The sequence below is a fragment of the Amblyomma maculatum genome, chromosome 1 (genome assembly GCF_055883805.1).
Source record: "Amblyomma maculatum isolate TAMU_Amacu chromosome 1, ASM5588380v1, whole genome shotgun sequence".
Classification (NCBI taxonomy): Eukaryota; Metazoa; Arthropoda; class Arachnida; order Ixodida; family Ixodidae; genus Amblyomma; species Amblyomma maculatum.
This window is the reverse complement of record NC_139344.1, coordinates 305,531,816-305,550,653: the sequence shown is the minus strand read 5'-3', so window position 1 is coordinate 305,550,653 and position 18,838 is coordinate 305,531,816. Positions and strand designations below refer to the sequence as shown.

General features: G+C 45.7%; 1 protein-coding gene across 2 annotated transcripts in view; it reads right to left on the bottom strand.

Moving 5' to 3' along the window:
* Positions 1-18,838, bottom strand: part of Vps8 (vacuolar protein sorting 8) — a 255,758-nt gene that overhangs the window by 11,312 nt on the left and 225,608 nt on the right. Inside the window, exons 30-33 of one of the 2 annotated variants that reach the window (XM_084591219.1) lie at positions 17,514-17,603; positions 17,246-17,456; positions 16,981-17,063; positions 16,849-16,929 (exon numbers count right to left, since the gene is read on the bottom strand). In XM_084591219.1, the coding sequence (XP_084447345.1) occupies positions 16,849-16,929; positions 16,981-17,063; positions 17,246-17,456; positions 17,514-17,603 (465 nt within the window). Of the gene's footprint in view, positions 1-16,848; positions 16,930-16,980; positions 17,064-17,245; positions 17,457-17,513; positions 17,604-18,838 lie in introns of those variants that run through there. The other variant, XM_084591295.1, reaches the window with a different exon arrangement.

Sequence of the window (18,838 nt, the reverse complement as noted above, 5' to 3'; positions counted from 1 at the left end):
TGGTCTGTAATTTTTAAGGTCCTTAGAGTCCCCTTTCTTGTGAATGAGGATAATGTTTGCATTCTTCCATGGTTCCGGTACCGTCGATGACACCAGGCACTGTGTATACAGGGTGGCCAGTTTTTCTAGCACGATATCCCCCCCGTCCTTCAGCAAATCTGTGGTTATCTGATCCTCTCCAGCTGATTTCCCCCTTTTCATAGTTTCTAGTGCTTTCTTGACCTCGTCCTTCGTCACTGGTGGAACGTCTGACTGTTTTTCCCTACCGCCAATCTCACTACGGTCCTGACTACTTTGGGTACTGTAGAGATCTGTATAGAACTCCTCGGCTACTTTGACTATCTTTTCCATATTAGTGATAATGTTGCCCGCCTTGTCCTTTATCACATACAGTGTACAGCTAGTCCAGTTATAACCCTCAAGGCAGAGTTATAAACTAAGCCAAGTGTCTTGTAAAAGGCCATGTGAGCCAGTTTCAAAATGGCAAAGCGTGGCCATCGCATAGCAACAACGTACCACGTAACCAAGGTGGTATCATACCATACCACTACACGACAGATGCAATATGCGGGCTGTCCACTACAGCGTCCCTCATACTAATACTTCAAACGGCCTTGCTTTCAGCTGTGAATGGTGGTCTCTCGTTACTTCAACGATGCTTTCCGACCTTGTCCAATTCAATTAAAGTCTGCAAATTATTGCCGAGTACAGCACGTTCGTCTGTTTGTGCCAACAAAGCGCCCATTACGCACGGCTCTCTTGATAGCCGCTTGACCAGGTGCACAAAATAGGCACCAGCTGCACTCTCGGAAAACAAACTGGTCAGGTTTTTCCCCAAACACATTGCGTAGGAACTGCCTTCAAAGCACAAGAATAGGAAATGCACTCATGATAAGTTCCATGGCACATCCAGGCCTGGTGACACTTGTCTGCCTTTCGCACGAATGCAGATTGGGCAGTCCCACGCAGCTGCTGTTACCACAGGAATAATCGGCATGCATCCACACTAAGGGCAAATCACATGCGCAAGCTTCTGTCATGCTTGCTGCAGTATTGAGCAGCTGGAGAATGTGCCCCGCCCGTGCTCCGTGCCACCACCGGTAGGTGGCTTTCAATAGTGCCCCTAGAGGTGGGGTGTATAGCGTGAAATCACAGCTGAATGGCAGGTGAATCCATGACGTCATGACCATAGTCGGTGCCATTGGCTGAAGCGCCTCGTTGAGTCGCATCCGAAGCAATATGCGCCTTTTATAAACATGGTGGAAATGATGCATGCTTACAGTGCACCAATCTGCACAGTGCAATTCGTTTTTGTAATAACCAATCGTGCCTCAGAGTGAAAAGCTCATCCTTCAATTAACCTGCTCTGTAACATTAAATACCACATTGTGCCATCGTAAGGTGTAGATCTTGTGAGTACATTAAACCCAAAAGCGTGCAAACACTATGCGTCATTAGTAACAGTTATCTACTACGAGCTGAAAGAAAAAAATAAACCTATGTTGCTATCCACAGGCAGCACCAAACAATTGAATGTTACAGAATTGTTAACAAGTTGCAGCAAAGTAACACCGAAACATTATCCTATGTTAAAATTATGGGGGACACTTGAGTTCTGCCTTTAAGGGTATGAAGCGTAGGCTACCTGCTCTGACCAACCCGTATCAATGTGCCTTTGTGGCACAGGGTCAAAATGAATGTCCTGGCAGGCTCACCCACCCATACGAAAGGAGAGGACTGCCAAACTTATCAGGCAACCCTATTAATGCCTGCCACCATCATGCTTGTGATTTTTAGCTCATAATGCCAACACAGATGCTAGATTTTCGGTGAATGGGGCCTTTAATGCTATGATGTTAAAACTTGAAAAAAAAAAAAAAAAGCATGTGATACTATCATATACATTAATTCAAAGTTCACACTAAACATTTTGTTAAGGCTATTGGTAGACATTATTACGATGCTCAAATTGTAACTAGAAATAATATTATAAGTTAGAAATGCTGCTGATCAAATAATGACAGTAAAAAGAAAAAAAAAAAAAGATATATATCCAGCACTCTGTCCCACGTCTTTCCACAGTTTGTAGAATAATTATGTTTCCCAAATACCTAACCTTAGTAGTTAAATGTCTCAAAATGCCTGTCACAGAGTGCAATCATAGCCCCAAATGAGAATTGTTCATTGCTCATCCATTGCGTATCGCTGATCCGCTTCTAGTGGCGTTGCTTGAAGGTCTTCCAGGCTTATTTTACTACTTTACTGAAAGCTGCATTTCCAATGAGTAATCGCAGTGAGAACAAAGGTTATTCAATATTTACTTCAAGTATTTCAGAAAGGATCGAAAATGATTAGAATCGAAAGAAACAAGTAACACTGTTGCAGTGTTTCAGTGCTATTTGTGGTAGACTCACGATCAGTATCACATGTCAAAATAGAGTATAGTCATCGACCAATTTTTTGAATCCTCAAGGGGCTGAAAAAGTGTAAAGAAAACCACTCAGCCACCCTGGAGCGGTGGTGTAGTGGTTAAGATGCCCAACTACTGTGCCAGAGTACCCAGGTTCGATCCTGACCGCCGCCAGCGGTGTTTCGATGGAAGCATAACGAAGTGGCTTCCATGTGCTGTGCGATGCCAGTGCACGTTAAAGGTCCCCAGGTGGTCAAAATTACTCCAGAACCCTCCACTACTGGCACCCCTTTCTCTCTTCCCGCTTTCACTCCTACCTTCCTCCTTTCCTTTACGGTGCAGTTCAGGTGTCCACAGAACAAGTGTGACAGACACTGCACCTTTCCTTTCCTGTCAACCAATTACATTTAAAACCACGCAGTCTGAAAAACAAATTTAAACTAAAAACATAACTTTAGTTACTAAGAGGCTTGAAGAACTGGCCAATCTGTTTCTGCGCGAAAACTGCGCAACGGTCAGAGCGGTGAGAAATTCAAATAATGAGGTGCTGGACACCGGCACACAAGTTCGGGCAGAGCCCCACTATTACCACGCGACTCTACATCACCACTTTTTCTTTCCCATAATGGCTGTCTCCACGGGAACGGTCAAAGTCGTCTGCTGTGTCTGATGGTTTCAAAAAACAAAAAGTGATGCTGTCTTGCAAGCTCAATCAACTGTCTGGAGTTGCAGTTGGAATGAGAGTTGGAACGCAAAGCTCTCTTGGCGGTCGTATTTAATTGGGACACCCAGTGTACCACAAAATGAAGTAAAACCAGCATCTGTTGTCAGTTCGCTAGTGGGCTCATGTCAGCACGACTCCGTTCACAGTTGCCGCAGCGCTGTGTGCCACTGGCTCTCGCTCGCAGCTACATGCAAACCAACCGACTTGCCCATTCTCCGTGCAACTCCGCTACCAGTCGAGTTCTATACAGATCTCTACAGTAGCCAAAGTAGTCAGGACCGTAGTGAGATTGGCGGTAGGGAAAAACAGTCAGACGTTCCACCAGTGACGAAGGACGAGGTCAAGAAAGCACTAGAAACTATGAAAAGGGGGAAATCAGCTGGAGAGGATCAGATAACTACAGATTTGCTGAAGGACGGGGGGGATATCGTGCTAGAAAAACTGGCCACCCTGTATACACAGTGCCTGGTGTCATCGACGGTACCGGAACCATGGAAGAATGCAAACATTATCCTCATTCACAAGAAAGGGGACTCTAAGGACCTTAAAAATTACAGAACAATCAGCCTACTGTCTGTTACGTATAAGGTATTTACTAAGGTAATCGCTAATAGAATCAGGACAACCTTAGACTGCAATCAAGCAAAGGATCAAGCAGGGTTTCGGAAACGGTACTCTACTATCGATCATATCCATACCATCAATCAGGTGATAGAAAAATGCTCGGAATATAACCAGCCCTTATACATAGCATTCATTGACTACGAAAAAGCATTTGACTCAGTTGAAACCTCGGCGGTGATGCAGGCATTGCGAAATCAGGGGGTAGACGAGCCGTACGTGAAAGTGCTGGAAGATATATATAGTGGCTGCACAGCAACCATAGTTCTGCATAAAGAAAGTAACAAAATTCCTATAAAGAAAGGTGTTAGGCAAGGAGACAGAATCTCTCCAGTACTATTCACGGCTTGTTTAGAGGAAGTATTCAGAGACTTGGAATGGGAGCAGTTAGGGATAAGGGTAGATGGAGAATACCTCAGTAATCTGCGATTTGCTGATGACATTGCCTTGCTAAGCAACTCGGGGGATGAACTGCAAATAATGATTGATGACCTAGACAGGAAAAGTAGAAAGGTAGGCTTGAAAATCAATATGCAGAAGACTAAGGTAATGTTCAACAGCCTCGGGAAGGAACAGCAGTTTGCATTAGGTAGCGAAATACTGGAAGTAGTGGACGAATATGTCTACTTAGGACAGGTAGTAACCGCAGATCCGGACCATGAAAAGGAAATAACAAGAAGAATAAGATTGGGATGGAGCGCATTTGGCAAGCACTCGCAGATTATGACTAGCAGCTTACCGGTATCGCTCAAGAGAAAAGTATACAACAGTTGCATCTTGCCTGTACTCACCTATGGGGCTGAAACGTGGAGGCTAACCAAGAGACTTCTACTTAAGTTGAGAACAACCCAGAGGGCTATGGAACGAAAAATGGTAGGGGTAACATTAAGAGATAGAAAGCGTGCAGAGTGGGTCAGAGAAATAACTCAAGTTACCGACATTCTAGTAGAAATTAAGAAGAAGAAATGGACATGGGCAGGACATGTAGTGCGAAGAGAGGATAACCGATGGTCGCTGAGGGTAACAGACTGGATTCCAAGGGAAGGAAAGCGTAGCAGAGGGCGGCAGAAAGTTAGGTGGGCGGATGAGATTAAGAAGTTCGCAGGGGTCAAGTGGATGCAGCTTGCACAGAACCGGGTTAAGTGGAGAAATATGGGAGAGGCCTTCGCCCTGCAGTGGGTATAATCAGGCTGATGATGATGATGATGAACGATGCGATTATCGGCGATATATCGGATACAACGATAGAATTTTGACCGCCTGGAAAATATTTACTAGCAAATTTCGTATAAATATTTGCGAAAAATAAAGTTATTTGATTAGAATGACGCGAAAAGTGCCGCAAATAGACCGTTGTGGAGAAATCCGCAAGGAGGCGATGCGTACGGCCTTTGGAAGCGAGCGCCATCATCATCGCAATCGCTGAAGAGAGAAGGTGGGGGAGAAGGGGAGCGCGTCCTTGGCCGTTGTACGTGGAAGATGGCGCCGACTAAGCGGAAGGCGATCTCTCTCGAGGTGAAGCACCAAATTCACCAGGATTTTCGGCAGGGCTTCAAGGTGGGAAGCCTCACTAAAAAGTATGGGCTTTCGCAGTCGACGGTTTCAACCATAATCAAGGCTGCAGATGTCCTCGAGAAAGCCGGCTCCAGCGGCCACGACGACCAGCGAAAGAGGGTTAGAGACCCTTTGTACAGTAATGTGGAAGAGAGTCTCTACCAGTGGTTTCTGAACGCTCGCAACCAGAATGTTCCCATCACAGGACCGATTCTTTGTGCAAAGGCGAAGAAATTCGCTTTTCTTCTGGGACGAGAAAACTTCGAGCCCGGCGGAGGATGGATCCAAAGATTCAAAGATCGCCACGGCATTGTTTATAGAAACGTGGTCGGGGAGGCTGCCTCGCTGGACGTGTCGGCGAAAGACGAGTGGCTGGCGACGAAACTGCCCGAGCTGTTGGAGCGCTATGAACAGAAGGACATTTTCAATGGGGACGAGACAGCGCTTTTCTACGAAATGCTGCCTTCAAGGACGCACGCTCTCAAAGGAGATCCGTGCAGCGGTGGGAAGCACAGCAAGGTCCGAGTGACTGTGTTTTTGTGCGCCAGCATGGACGGTAGCGAGCGTCTGAAGCCTTTTGTGATTGGGAAATCGAAGAGGCCCCACTGCTTCAGGAACCAACACATTCCGGTCCGCTATCGGAATAACAAGAAAGCGTGGATGACTCGCGACCTGTTTCAGGAATGGCTGCTTGAATTTGACGGCCTAATGGAGCAAAAGAAGAGGAAAGTGGTTCTAGTCCTCGACAATTGCACAGCACACAGCGTCAGCGTGAAGCTGACGTCTGTCGAGTTGCTCTTCCTGCCCCCGAACACCACGGCAGGTCTGCAGCCCATGGACGCAGGCGTAATTGCCAATTTCAAGGCCCTCTATAGACGTCGTATGCTCGAATGGCTGATCTTAAAAATAGACCGTTTGGGATCGCCAGAGGATGCTTCCGGGCCTGCTCACCTGAAGGTGAGCTTGATCGAAGCGGTGCGGTTTGTGTATGGTGCGTGGTACGAAGTGAAGCAGTCCACAATCCAGAACTGCTTTAGAAAAGCAGGCTTCGTGCGCCACGACTGTGCGGTCTCAGAAGGGACAGATACAGATGACTTGCTCCCCGAAACTGCCGATGTGTGTGCACTATGGGATCATGTTGCATCTTCCGACAATGCCGGCGGAGCGCTCTTGGACGACTTTTTAAACGCTGACAGCACTGCTGCTTCGTGTGAGGAATTTACCGATGAGGCCATTGCCGAGGAGCAGCGACAAAAAGCGGCATCGAGCGATGGTGAAAATAGTGACGACGATGACGGCACCATGGACAACGATGGCAGTGACACCACCACGCCAGCTCCATTGTCGTCACGAAGTGCCGTACAGTCCATCCAGTCGCTGATAGGCTTCATCCATGCTACAGGACTGCCGCACATGTACGCGCAACAACTGGAGACTATGCAGACTGAAATTATCAAGCGTCAGCTGCCACTCAAGCAAGCGCGGATTTCCGACTTCTTTAAGCGAGATTAAGTTATTTATTCCCTTTATATATAGTACAGCAATAAAGTGTTGAGTGTTCTTTAGTGACTAGCTTTGTTTTATCCGATTGAATCGTCGCTGGCAAGTAGGTAAGTCTGCATGCACGGGCAAATGTATGTGCGCTCTCTCGCTTTTTTTTTTCTTTACTTTTTTTTTGCCGGTCCAGATATAACGATAATCGGTTATAACGATCGGATTTTCCCGTTTTCTCAATATCGTTATAAGTGGATTGCACTGTACAATGTAATGCAGCGAATCTCAGGTCATTTGGCATTCACTGCCATGATTGTAAATGCAGTTAAGCAACATAAGCGTGCTGCATAGGTGCAATGATAAAACCACACGAGAAACCATGAAGCCGTAAACATTGCAGATCTTGAAGAGCGTTGTGTCAGCACCCCTTCCATAGCCCTTATAGAAAAAGAATTGCAGTTCTTATCAAGAGCGGGAAGAACTTGCTTATCCTTTTTGGTGCTGATGATTTTTGATTGGTTATCGGGCTCTCTGTTATTGATATTGCGGTATATTTACTGAATTGTCTGAAAAATAAACCTTGAGTTGTAAGTCAGCGCTATACGTGTCTCATCTTTCCTTTGTCGTCCTTGTATAGCTTGCGCTGCTCTGCCTAGACTGTATGGAGTGCGTGACAGTACCACGGCAGAGTCAAAATAATCGGGCAGGTCCACAAAATTGGTCGGTGACTGTGGCAATATGTGGTACTTAAAGAGCAACATGAGAAGCTCACAAAAGTCTCTTTTTGATTCAGGCTAGCAGAGAACAACCTGCTTAGAGTGACCGCTGTACTGTGGCACGCAACATCCAGGTGTTGGTCTCTTTTTCTTTCTCTTTTCTTTTACCATACAATACTGCCATTTATAACGTTTGCCTTCAGCACTGCAATACATGAGACGACCGGCTACAGCCCATTTTTCCTCCTCTCTGCCCGTGGTCCTCTGTATTCCCTCGACACCATTCTTCCCTATTCCGCCATGATGAACCTTCCACCGCCGAAACTCTTTGTCGGGCCGAAGAAGCTCGCCGTCTTGCCCGTTTGTGGATTCTGGTTTCGCAAAAGCGTTCCAAAGCTCGGTACGACAGATAGCATCGCCATGTGTCTTATGCACCTGGAGACTTCGTGTGGCTTTTGGCGACCTCTCCGGAAATGTGGTTTAGCCCAGAAAATGTTGCCGCATTACGCTGGCCCTTACGTTGTCCTCGACCGTGTCAGTGACCTGAATTACAAAATCGCACGCATGACCGCAACTGGTCGTCACTCAGCTACGACGGAACTTGCTCATGTCGCCCGGATGAAGCCGTGCCAATCCCGTGGGAACGACTAACTCCCTCGCCCAGGGGGGCTTTGGCTGTCCCAGGGGGAAATGTAGCAATCCTGAAGAGGAAACACATAGAAGAAGACAGGCAAAAGGACGTTGAGAAAGACGAGGAGACTCTCGTGTCCGTGTCGGACTCGTAGCCATTGACCAGCTGAATTCTCTGCCTCCTCGACCTGTGCAGCGTTCCGAAGTCACACCCCCGTCGTAACAATATATTCGGTGGAGGCCTACAGGTTTTGCAGACATATCAGGGTTGATTTTTGTTTGGTGCCAGCTGCTGGGCAGCCATAAGGGCTGCCACAGTTTGAATTTCAAGCGAACTGTAATCGTGTTTGCCAAATTAGCGTATAATTAAAAAAAAAAAAGGTACTGACCCCCCCCCCCCCCCCCCCATATACCATACTGATGTACTAAGCGGTTGCAAAAATCGAATTATTGTGAAGGAAACACCCCCTGTTCGACAATGAGCGAACACATTTATTGCTATTGCCACCGCCGAGTTGCTCAGTTCTTTTCAGGGCGCATCAGACAAATAAAGAGCTCATTCCAGCACTACACCTACCGGTCTCTTCAGTTGTGGCCTAGGGTATCGTTCCCACAACATAATAACATTTTTTTAGATGCAACCTACAACTGGTTCACATTAAAGCAGGTGATGGCCAAACATTTTGCCAATTAGTGTATCATGAAAAAAAAAAAAAAAAAAAAAACCTGGATACTGGGGTGGCTGCAAAAGCCGATTCATCCTCACCATGCTGTGGGGGAGCTTTTCATACTGCTGCTTCCCACTTGCCTGTTCATAGAAAACATCCTCGACAGCTACTGCGGCACGTTAGCTGTACTAATGGCATCAGAACGAAAAGAACGAAAATTGAGGTCCCATGACCATTTTTTGTTTTCAATGAAATTTTTATATGTGGTGGGCAAATGTCTCGACACAAAGGAATGAACCTTAGTTTTGCAAGATATGCAGTTAATTTCTCGGAAAGAAATCGTATATCACTAGAGGTGGAAAACGCAGTTTTTGGTTGGTTTGTGGTTGGTTTGTGGGGTTTACCGTCCCAAAGCAACTTAGGCTATGAGAGACGCCGTAGTGAAGGACTCCGGAAATTTTTTGTCATTTCAAAAGTTGCATGTTTGGAGCCCGGATGCATACACATTAAACATTTCTCTGAATTATTTTCTTAGCAAATTAAAAAAAAAAAAGTCAATGATGATGTTTTTTTTTTTAATTCCAATTAAATTTGCTCGTTTTTTGACGTTTTTGAACCCCAGCAAATTTTGAAGCGCCATGGAAAAAAATTTTACAACTGCACTTTTTGTTTGAAATAGAGAATATAACCTCCATATTGCAGGCAAAAAGTTTCAGCGGAAATTTTAGGAGCATCAAGCCAGAATAAAGGGCTGAAAATTGACTTTTATGCAGTGCGCTGCTCCTGAATCAAAGTTCAAGATTTTTAATAAAACACATATTGCATCAAAACGCTCTCTTTTTAGTGTTTTTATTAGTAAAAGTTGCATAAACTTATTCGCTCTGAAAAAATAAGAAAAGAACTTATTCACAACACCTTTTTAGTCCCTAATAATTCTGATGTACTGAGGGTTCTTCATAGAGATTTTAATAAATATCGAAGATGATGTATATTTTTGTTTAAAAGTAATACTTTCCAAAATTTTAATGAGCAAGCACCATGTTTCCAAACTTGCAACTTTTTCAAATGCCAAAAGCAGCGTTTTCCATCTCTGGTGATATACATTTTTCAGAGAAAACTAGTGTATATCTTGCAGAATTAAGGTTTATTCCTTTATATTGAGATTTCGCCAGCACATAAAAAAATTTCATTGAAAACAAAAAATGGTCATGGGACCTCGATTATCATTATCCGAACACACCAATGTATATATACACATATATATATATATATACCTGGTAAGGGTAGATGGAGAATACCTATGTAATCTGCGATTTGCTGATGACATTGCCTTGCTAAGTAACTCTGGGGATGAACTGCAAATAATGATTGATGACCTAGACAAGAAAAGTAGAAAGGTAGGCTTGAAAATCAATATACAGAAAACTAAGGTAATGTTCAACAGCCTCGGGAAGGAACAGCAGTTTACGTTAGATAGCGAAGGACTGGAAGTAGTAGGCAAATATATGTACCGTCTGTTGCAGAAGTTTGCAGCCCAACGCGCCGGGCGGAGGAGCAGTATCGCTCCCGAGAGGCGGCGCTGCACCCGCCCGCGCTGCCTGGTGACGCAGCTATGAAGAGTGAGGAGGCTTGTTCTCTTCCCTCATCCCGCGGTTGATATCGCACATCTGTGCTCTCAGCCGCGGGAGGGGAAGAGAACAAGCCTCCTCACTCTTTATAGCTGCGTCACCAGGCAGCGTGGGCGGGTGCAGCGCCGCCTCTCGGGAGCGATACTGCTCCTCCGTCCGGCGCGTTTGGCTGCAAACTTCTGCAACAGACGGTACTTAGGACAGGTAGTAACCGCAGATCCGGACCGTGAAAAGGAAATAACAAGAAGAATAAGATTGGAATGAAGCGCATTTGGCAAGCACTCGCAGATTATGACTAGCAGCTTACCGGTATTGCTCAAGAGGAAAGTATACAACAGTTGCATCTTACCTGTACTCACCTATGGGGCTGAAACGTGGAGGCTAACCAAGAGAGTTCTACTTAAGTTGATAGATAGATGGATTTATTGAAAGGAAAAGGCAGAGAGGTTGGCCCGAATAATTCAAATCTGGCCTGCTACTCTGCACTGGGGAAGGGGAAGGAGAGAAGAAAGAAGGTCATGATGGGTGACGATGTGGGAGAAGGCATATGAAATATATATATAGACACAGCAGCTTGCTTTACAAGCGTGAATCAAGTCCGCTGGCGCTCAAATAACGGCAAAGAGCGCGCACTGCCTGGACGCCCTTCCCCTTGTCCTGCCAAGCGCCCAGCAGCAGTTCCTCCGACAGAGGCCTCTTGTCTAAACGCTTCAAGGAAGCAGCTAGCACATTTCTTTCGTTCGCATACTCTGGGCACACCAATAATACATGGTCCACAGTCTCTGGGATGCCACAAGTTGAACATTCCGGTGAGTCCATCTGTCCAATTAAATGTAAGTACTTGCGCGTGAAAGCCACGTTTAAACGAAGTCTATGTATCAAGCATGTCTGATGACGCGGAATATCACGCGGAACATTAAATTTAAATGTTTGATCGAGCCTTCTTAGACGGATGTGTCGGGCATCTGGTTGAGCCCAGTAAGCTGCTGTAGCAATATTCATATAACTCTTTAGAAGACACGTCGTATCCGCTCTTGAAAAAGGCACAGCTGTTTGGAAGCCATTGATGAGTGCGCTTTTCACTTCAACATCGGCCTGCTCATTCCCATGGAGGCCGCAGTGGGCAGGGATCCATTGAAACATTATCATGTGGCCTTGCAGCTGGGCAGATGTGATGAGCTCCATAATGTTTAGTGCCAGGGACTGATAGGCAGTGTGGCGTAAGAAGTTTTCCAAAATTTGTAATGCAGTCTTCGAGTCCGTGAATATACACCATTTTTGAGGTGGTTCCCCACATATATAGCGAATAGATTCCCGAATGGCTACAAGTTCGGCAGCGGTTGATGTAGAGGTATGTCCCAAAAGGAAATGCAGAGTCGTTTTCTGAGCTGGTATGACCACAGCTGCAGCGGATGCCTGTGCTGACACAGATCCATCGGTGTATACGTGAATATAATTGGGATATTCTGACCAGATGTGTGCCAGAGTAAGTTGTTTGAGTCCACTAATTGGTACCATTGATTTCTTTAGTATTCCGGGAACACGAAGGTGCACCAAAGGTTTACCCATCGTCCATGGTGGTTGGGTGGGACGATATGGGAGGGCATATCCTGTCGGTACTTGCGACTGATGGCAGCGGAGTGCACTTGTAAAACTGCAGTCCGGCCTCTCATCCAGAATCTTGCTGAGTGGGTGAAAACGGTGTCTTGAAAGTGCTCGTAAATATACACGAAGTGGTTCGTGTGACAAGTATATGGACATTGGGCGAGCGTGTGCCTCTTCAATTGTGCCTTTGTTAGAGGTGCATCTGGGCAGTCCAAGGCATATTTTCAGTGCCTGCGCTTGCACGCTCTCTAAAGTCCGCAAGCAGGAAATGCTCATACTAGAGAGTACTGGGAGACTGTACCGGATGTAGCCAACAAACAGAGCCTCGTAAAGCCGTATTAAGGAGCGCTCAGTTGGACCCCATTTGATGCCAGCTATGTAACGGAGTACATGGCAAAAATTAATTAGCCTCTTCTTCACCATAGCAATATGTTTCGACCAAGATAGTCGATGGTCAATAATTACTCCCAAGAATCTGCGCCTGGAGACGTATGGTATTACGACTCCATGAAGGGTAATCGGGTAGCGGCTGACACATTTCCCCGTAAACGCGATCACTGCACACTTTTCTGCCGCTAAAAATAAACCTTGACGCCGTAAGTACGTCGATGTTGATGACACAGCTTGTTGCAGTCTCGCACGTAGTTGTGGGCGCGTCGAACCAGAGGCCCAGATGCAGATGTCGTCAGCATATGCACTTATGTGGATGTTAGTTGGCAGTTCACTCACCAGGCCAATTAGCCCAACGTTAAATAAAGTTGGGCTGAGGACTCCTCCCTGTGGAACTCCACGACCAACCTGAAAGTGGGTAGTATCTCCTTCAGGCGTAGTCATGTAAACAGAGCGGCCGCTGAGATAGCTTACAATCCACAAGTACAGCCGGCCACCAACTCCCACGTCGTCAAGTTCATCAAGAATAGCTTCATGGAGGACGTTGTCGTAAGCTCCCTTTATATCTAAAAATGCAGCAGCTACTAGTCGACGGTGACGCTTTTCTTGTTCTACTGTCGCCACAAGGTCGATGACGCTGTCAATGGAAAAGCGTCCGCGGCGAAATCCAGTCATCATATTCGGATAAAGATCATTACTCTCTAGATACCACTCAAGTCTTGCCAGCACCATGCGCTCCATAACTTTTCCAACACAGCTTGCTAGGGCAACTGGCCGGTATGAGGTAAGTACGAGAGGAGGCTTTCCAGGCTTCAAAGATAGGAAGCGTGCAGAATGGGTCAGAAAAATAACTCAAGTTACTGACATTCTAGTGGAAATCAAGAAGAAATGGGCATGGGCAGGACATGTAGTGCGAAGAGAGGATAACCGATGGTCGCTTAGGGTAACAAACTGGATTCCAAGGGAAGGAAAGCGTAGCAGGGGGCGGCAGAAAGTTAGGTGGGCAGATGAGGTAAAGAAGTTCGCAGGGGTCAAGTGGATGAAGCTAGCACAGAACCGAGTTAATTGGAGAAATATGGGAGAGGCCTTCGCCCTGCAGTGGGTACAGTCAGGCTGATGATGATGATGATGATATACCGGGTGTCCCAGCTAACTTGAACCAAGGATTACAAAATAATATACAGTCGAACCCGGATATATCGAATTTTGGTTATATCGAACTCACGGAATATCCCCTTGAAAATCCCATGTAAAAGTATAGGAAAGCCGCGTCATATATCGAACTCAATTTCACCGGTCGTTCGATATATCGAACTCCGCACCACGCGCTGGAAAGTGTGCCTTCCCCAAAGACGATCGCATCACCCTCGGCCGTTTGCCGCGTGATGTTTTCAAGCCACGTGCGTAAGTAATGAGAGGGGACAGTTCGACTAGGGCAGCGCCGCGCCCATTCCCTAAAGGCGCGCGCATTTGCGGTTATCGTTTCCAGCACGTGACGTTTGCAAGCCATGTGCGTGAATGAACCAGAGAGAACCGGTGGGAACGAGAGGGAAAAAACGCGACAGAGCGAAGCGTAAGAGTGTGCTCATTCTTTTGCCGGGCTATAGACCTCTCTCCTTCCTCTTTCCCGGCCTTCGATCGCAGTAGCACGTGCTACGCATGCGCCAAGCCAGCTCAGCCCTTTTTCGGACAGAACGTCGGGCGCTTTCTCCAGCACGTGTTGCGAACCCTCTGCGCGGCGGCTGACGTGGCTATAGCGCCTGCGGAAGTCAAGCGGCAGATCTATTTTTTTTTTTTTTGCGAGTCGTCTATTTTTATCGTTCTGCTGTACCGTTACGATGCGGCATTTTTTTTTTTAGGGAGACGTTTATCCTTGCATGTATGAATCAATGAAAGCACGCGGTCAGCTGCGATCATGACACCGGCTTTTAGAATTTTACGCTTCAAACAGCATTTGCAGCTACTGTATCACGCTTTACAATGATTTTGTGGCAGTGGACTACGCCCGCCCCAAGTGCGGCGTGATAAATCGAACAACCAGGCTTGTGCAATCAAGCCATCACGGGCACTCTGCCAAGTTCGCTCCCTGCCGCCGCAGGAGCTATCAAAAGATAAACACGCCCCGACGTTATCGCTGCGCAGCATCTTGGCACGCTGCCAAGAAATGAGCTGTAGATGAGACGACCGAAACGGAGTGCGACATGCAAGCGATAACGCTGGCGATTTCTGCCGCGGCGACACAGAAATTTGTTTTGAGCTGCCACAATGACTCGTACGGCAGAGGGACGCAGTTCGAACAAGTTGGAAATTTTTACGCTGCCGCTCGTCGATGAGATCGCTTAATCGCATGTGAGCGAGCTGGCCTTAACGCTTTTTTTTTCCCCCGAATTCTTGAGTGCAAAAGTGAAGGGTAGGTTCATTATGCGAGTGAGTTGATTACGGGACAAATACGGTATCGTTTTTTCGCATCGTAAGTGCCGTCCCAAGCCGATTTCTGTATATCGAATTATCGATATATCGAACTATTTCGCGATCCCCTTCGAGTTCGATATATCCGGGTTCTAGTGTATAACAGTGGTTTTTCATGCTGGGTGTATTTTGCAGAGATTGGGGTACACAATAAACGGCGCATCTGGATTGCACCATATTACTGTTCTGTTTATCACAGCAAAATTCTGCATGATGAGAATCTAGAACATTTTCTACACAGTTCATGTGCAGAATTTGTTGTCTATATCGCGTTTACCTGCTTCACACACACACACACACACACACACACACACACACACACACACACACACACACACACACACACACACACACACACACACACACACACACACACACACACACACACACACACACACACACACACACACACACACACACACACACACACACACACACACAAAGAAAACATTGTTCCTATAGGTTACGACCAACTTTGAGCAGTGAAATATAAAAGAATATGATTTACCAACTATGCACAATCTAGCTAAATTTGTTTGAGTTTGGCTAGCAGTTATTAATGGGCCATTTTCCCACTTCTTCAGGGTACCAGTTCTAATTATCTACTCATTACAGCTAAAAAACTCCACAATGAGTACCTAGACTGATACTTCAGCTAAAAGCTGCAGAAGTGATTTTCTTTTTTAAAGCAGTAGTTTTCATAAGAAAACTTGTTGAAAGCAAGCAAGTCGAACAAAAAAATAGTTTTATGCCCTTCGTTCTTTTGCTCACTGCTCTCATAAAAGCGTGAACACTTTTCACCAATGCCCATTCCCGTAAAGAAGATAAATTGTCTTTACAATGAACTAAATGTCATTTTTCTAGCTCAAGCAGAAGAGCCATAGCAATTACACAAACATACTGAAAAACTGTCGCTGACTGCTACTAGCATAGTACCCCCCCCTTAACCTTAGCTAATGAATGTCATATACCATAACATTCTGAGTTATCGCCCATCTTCCTGCCATCTGAAACTCGTTCTATATCAGGAGCAGACTTCCTTGCACTTGTGAGAACAGGAATGCTTACCCTCATTATTTCGATCGTTTCTTTTTTTCCTGCACGACCGTCTTTAAGACTTTCTGGTCACGAAAATTCGATGCGTGAACAAAAGCATCTTTGTCTCCCCTTCCTTTTTCTTTTGTGGCCACGACGTTCGGGAGGTCATTTCAATTATTTTCTGCAAACTGTCAGCTACTTACGCTTTCTATGGTGGGTGCTTTTGACATAATATTCCTTGCTGTTGGGTTGTTGGTTCCGGTGCATTTTTAGGCACAAAAAACACAAGGATGAAGCGCCAACAAGCAAAGACACCAAAGCCAGGGAGCTGAAGAAATAATAAAGAAAGCAACCTTGTGCATAAGTGACACCTCAACTTCACTATATATGGCAGAAAAGGAATTCGTGGAACGTGTTATGCTTATGTTGATCTAAATGACTTGCACATGTTATGATAAAAGCTATATTTTGTACGTTTCAATAAACTAGTTGGAAGTGGCGCCTCATTCCATTCTCCTTTTGTCCATCACCCTTGAATATTTAAAAATGAACGTTATGACTATTTTCTGGTTCAGGACTGGGAAAACAGGTTTGGCATAATGCAGCTCAAATCTCACAGTTCACTCAGACAAGCAACTGTTTCCTATGCCATGACATATATCATCCCGGGCCAAATCAAAACAACTGTGTTAGCATTATTTCTCCCTGTTGTTAGGAAAAACCCCACACAAAATATCACTTGCTTTCGTGCACAATATGACCATATTGCTGCAGCTGCACTTTGAGTTGCAAACTACAGCAGCTCCTAAATAAAATGCTCAGTTTATTTTTTGACTGGCATTCAGGCTGTGCAGATCAAAATTAACCTTCAAAATGGCCAGTGAGCATGCAAGCAGCTCACCTTTTCATAGTTGTGGGTATCCAGCATTTTCATGACGAAATGCCGCACCTCGCCAAACTTCCCCGAGCTGTAACCTGGGTCCTGTCAAAGAGCCATGAATACTCTGGAGGAATACCCTCACTTCAGACTCACCTGCATGAGCTTGTGTAGGATTTGTGGCAGGGCTACAAAGCCCATCATGCTTCCCAGAAGATGGTGGGTCAGGGAGAGGAAGTCTGCAGAGCAGTGTGCAACACTTTTAGCTTGCTAGAGGGAAATGACAATCTTGTTTAGTTTTATACTTGCTTTCTTACATATAATGTTGAGTAGCTTCTAAAGCACAGTAAGTGCCTGACGACAGCTAGTATTAATGAAATTGCTCACTAGAAGTGGTTTTACAATGTAACTGGCTGTATACCTCTGTCAGCACCTGTTGTCGAGCGTGGAAGACGCTGGGGCGCCATCACTACTTCCAGCACGGGAAACCAGAGGGCCTCACGCTCAGCTGCACTGAGGTGTGGACCGCTGCTGCGCTGGCACAGCTGCACCACAGCCTGCAGCTGCTGCTCACGCTGTGCTGCTAGGCTCTCAGCTGCTGCTGGCTGCTGCTGCAGTTGCTGGCTCAGGCACTGTGGACACTTGCTGCTATTACTACAGGAATGTTCCACAAAGAGGATGCAGCTTACCTCAAGCAATATTGCCAGTGCACCCTGCACATCGCCAGCCTTCTCGAGAAGGTAAGCCGTGGCATCCAGCACAGTGTGCCTGCGACAGATCTGTTAACATCACTTCTTAGGCACAGCATGGTAACAAAGCTCAAGAAAAGCCTTATGGGGCAAGACCCACATGCAGAGTTTAAAAAAGGAGGTGTTGAGTGTACCAGTAGGGATAAAAGTGCCCAGAACAATTTTGCGAGCACTATAGGTGCATTGAGGCAACTAAGAGTTGAAAGAAAACAAACCTATCATGGCACTGAATCTTTACCTGGAAGAATGAAGTCATTTCCCTGAAAATTGAGAAAACACACGACCACCAACATTGTGACTGATTTGGCAATCCACAGTTTCTAGCGGTGAGTGAATACTCATACACCAGAATACAAATTGAATAACAAGTTTCAACTGAATACCTAGTATTTGGATCTCGAAATATTTAATATATTATGCAACAGGCTCAGTCCCAGTGCAGGGAAGATGAAATACAGTAAAATCTCATTCGTTTGACTCCTTTAATTCAGATGATTAAAACAAGCAGCGCAGTCCCGGCCATCATCCATGTAAATCTGTGGCATCATACTCTGACGAGGGGTCATACCAAGATGACACCTGGAAAACCTCCCTGAACATGAATTACCTGGAACAGTGGTGGCACCACAGGCGTGCGCTGTAGCAGGTTCAAAGATGATTGAAAATCCCCCATTGCCGAAATATAGCCCAGCAGCGTAGTTCTCTTAAATTCACACTATCCTGCCATTTCAAATGCTCCTCACTGGTTCTATTTTGGGATGGTGTCGCACGTGCTTCCCTAAATTTGTTTGCTGCTCGGCACAATTCAACCTGCCACGTTTCAAGGATGCTCAGGGAGTCTAGCAAACCACTATTTTCCCCGACTTTCAGGTAAAATTCCCTGACGAGGCTGAAAAATGTAGCTGCTAATAAGAATTAACACTGACGAATAATTCCTACAAAAAACTATTTATTAATCATATTCTGCAATTTACAATAATGAAAGGCTGTTATTTTATTAGTGTTAATGGTCGGTAAGAACGTCAAAAGTTTAATGAAAATTAAACACGCACTGATGCCAGCCTCAGCAGAGCTCTCTGATACTACGAGTTGCAAAACTTCATATAGGCCCCACATATCAAAAAACGGCAATTTTGATTGGTCAAAATTTGGATGTATATATGGCGCCTCGATGCGAGGCACCCTAGGTGCATAATAATGGCGGCACCCGCGGCCATCAAAGGAAACTGCGTGAAAGTTGCAAACTTTCAGATTCTTGATAAATG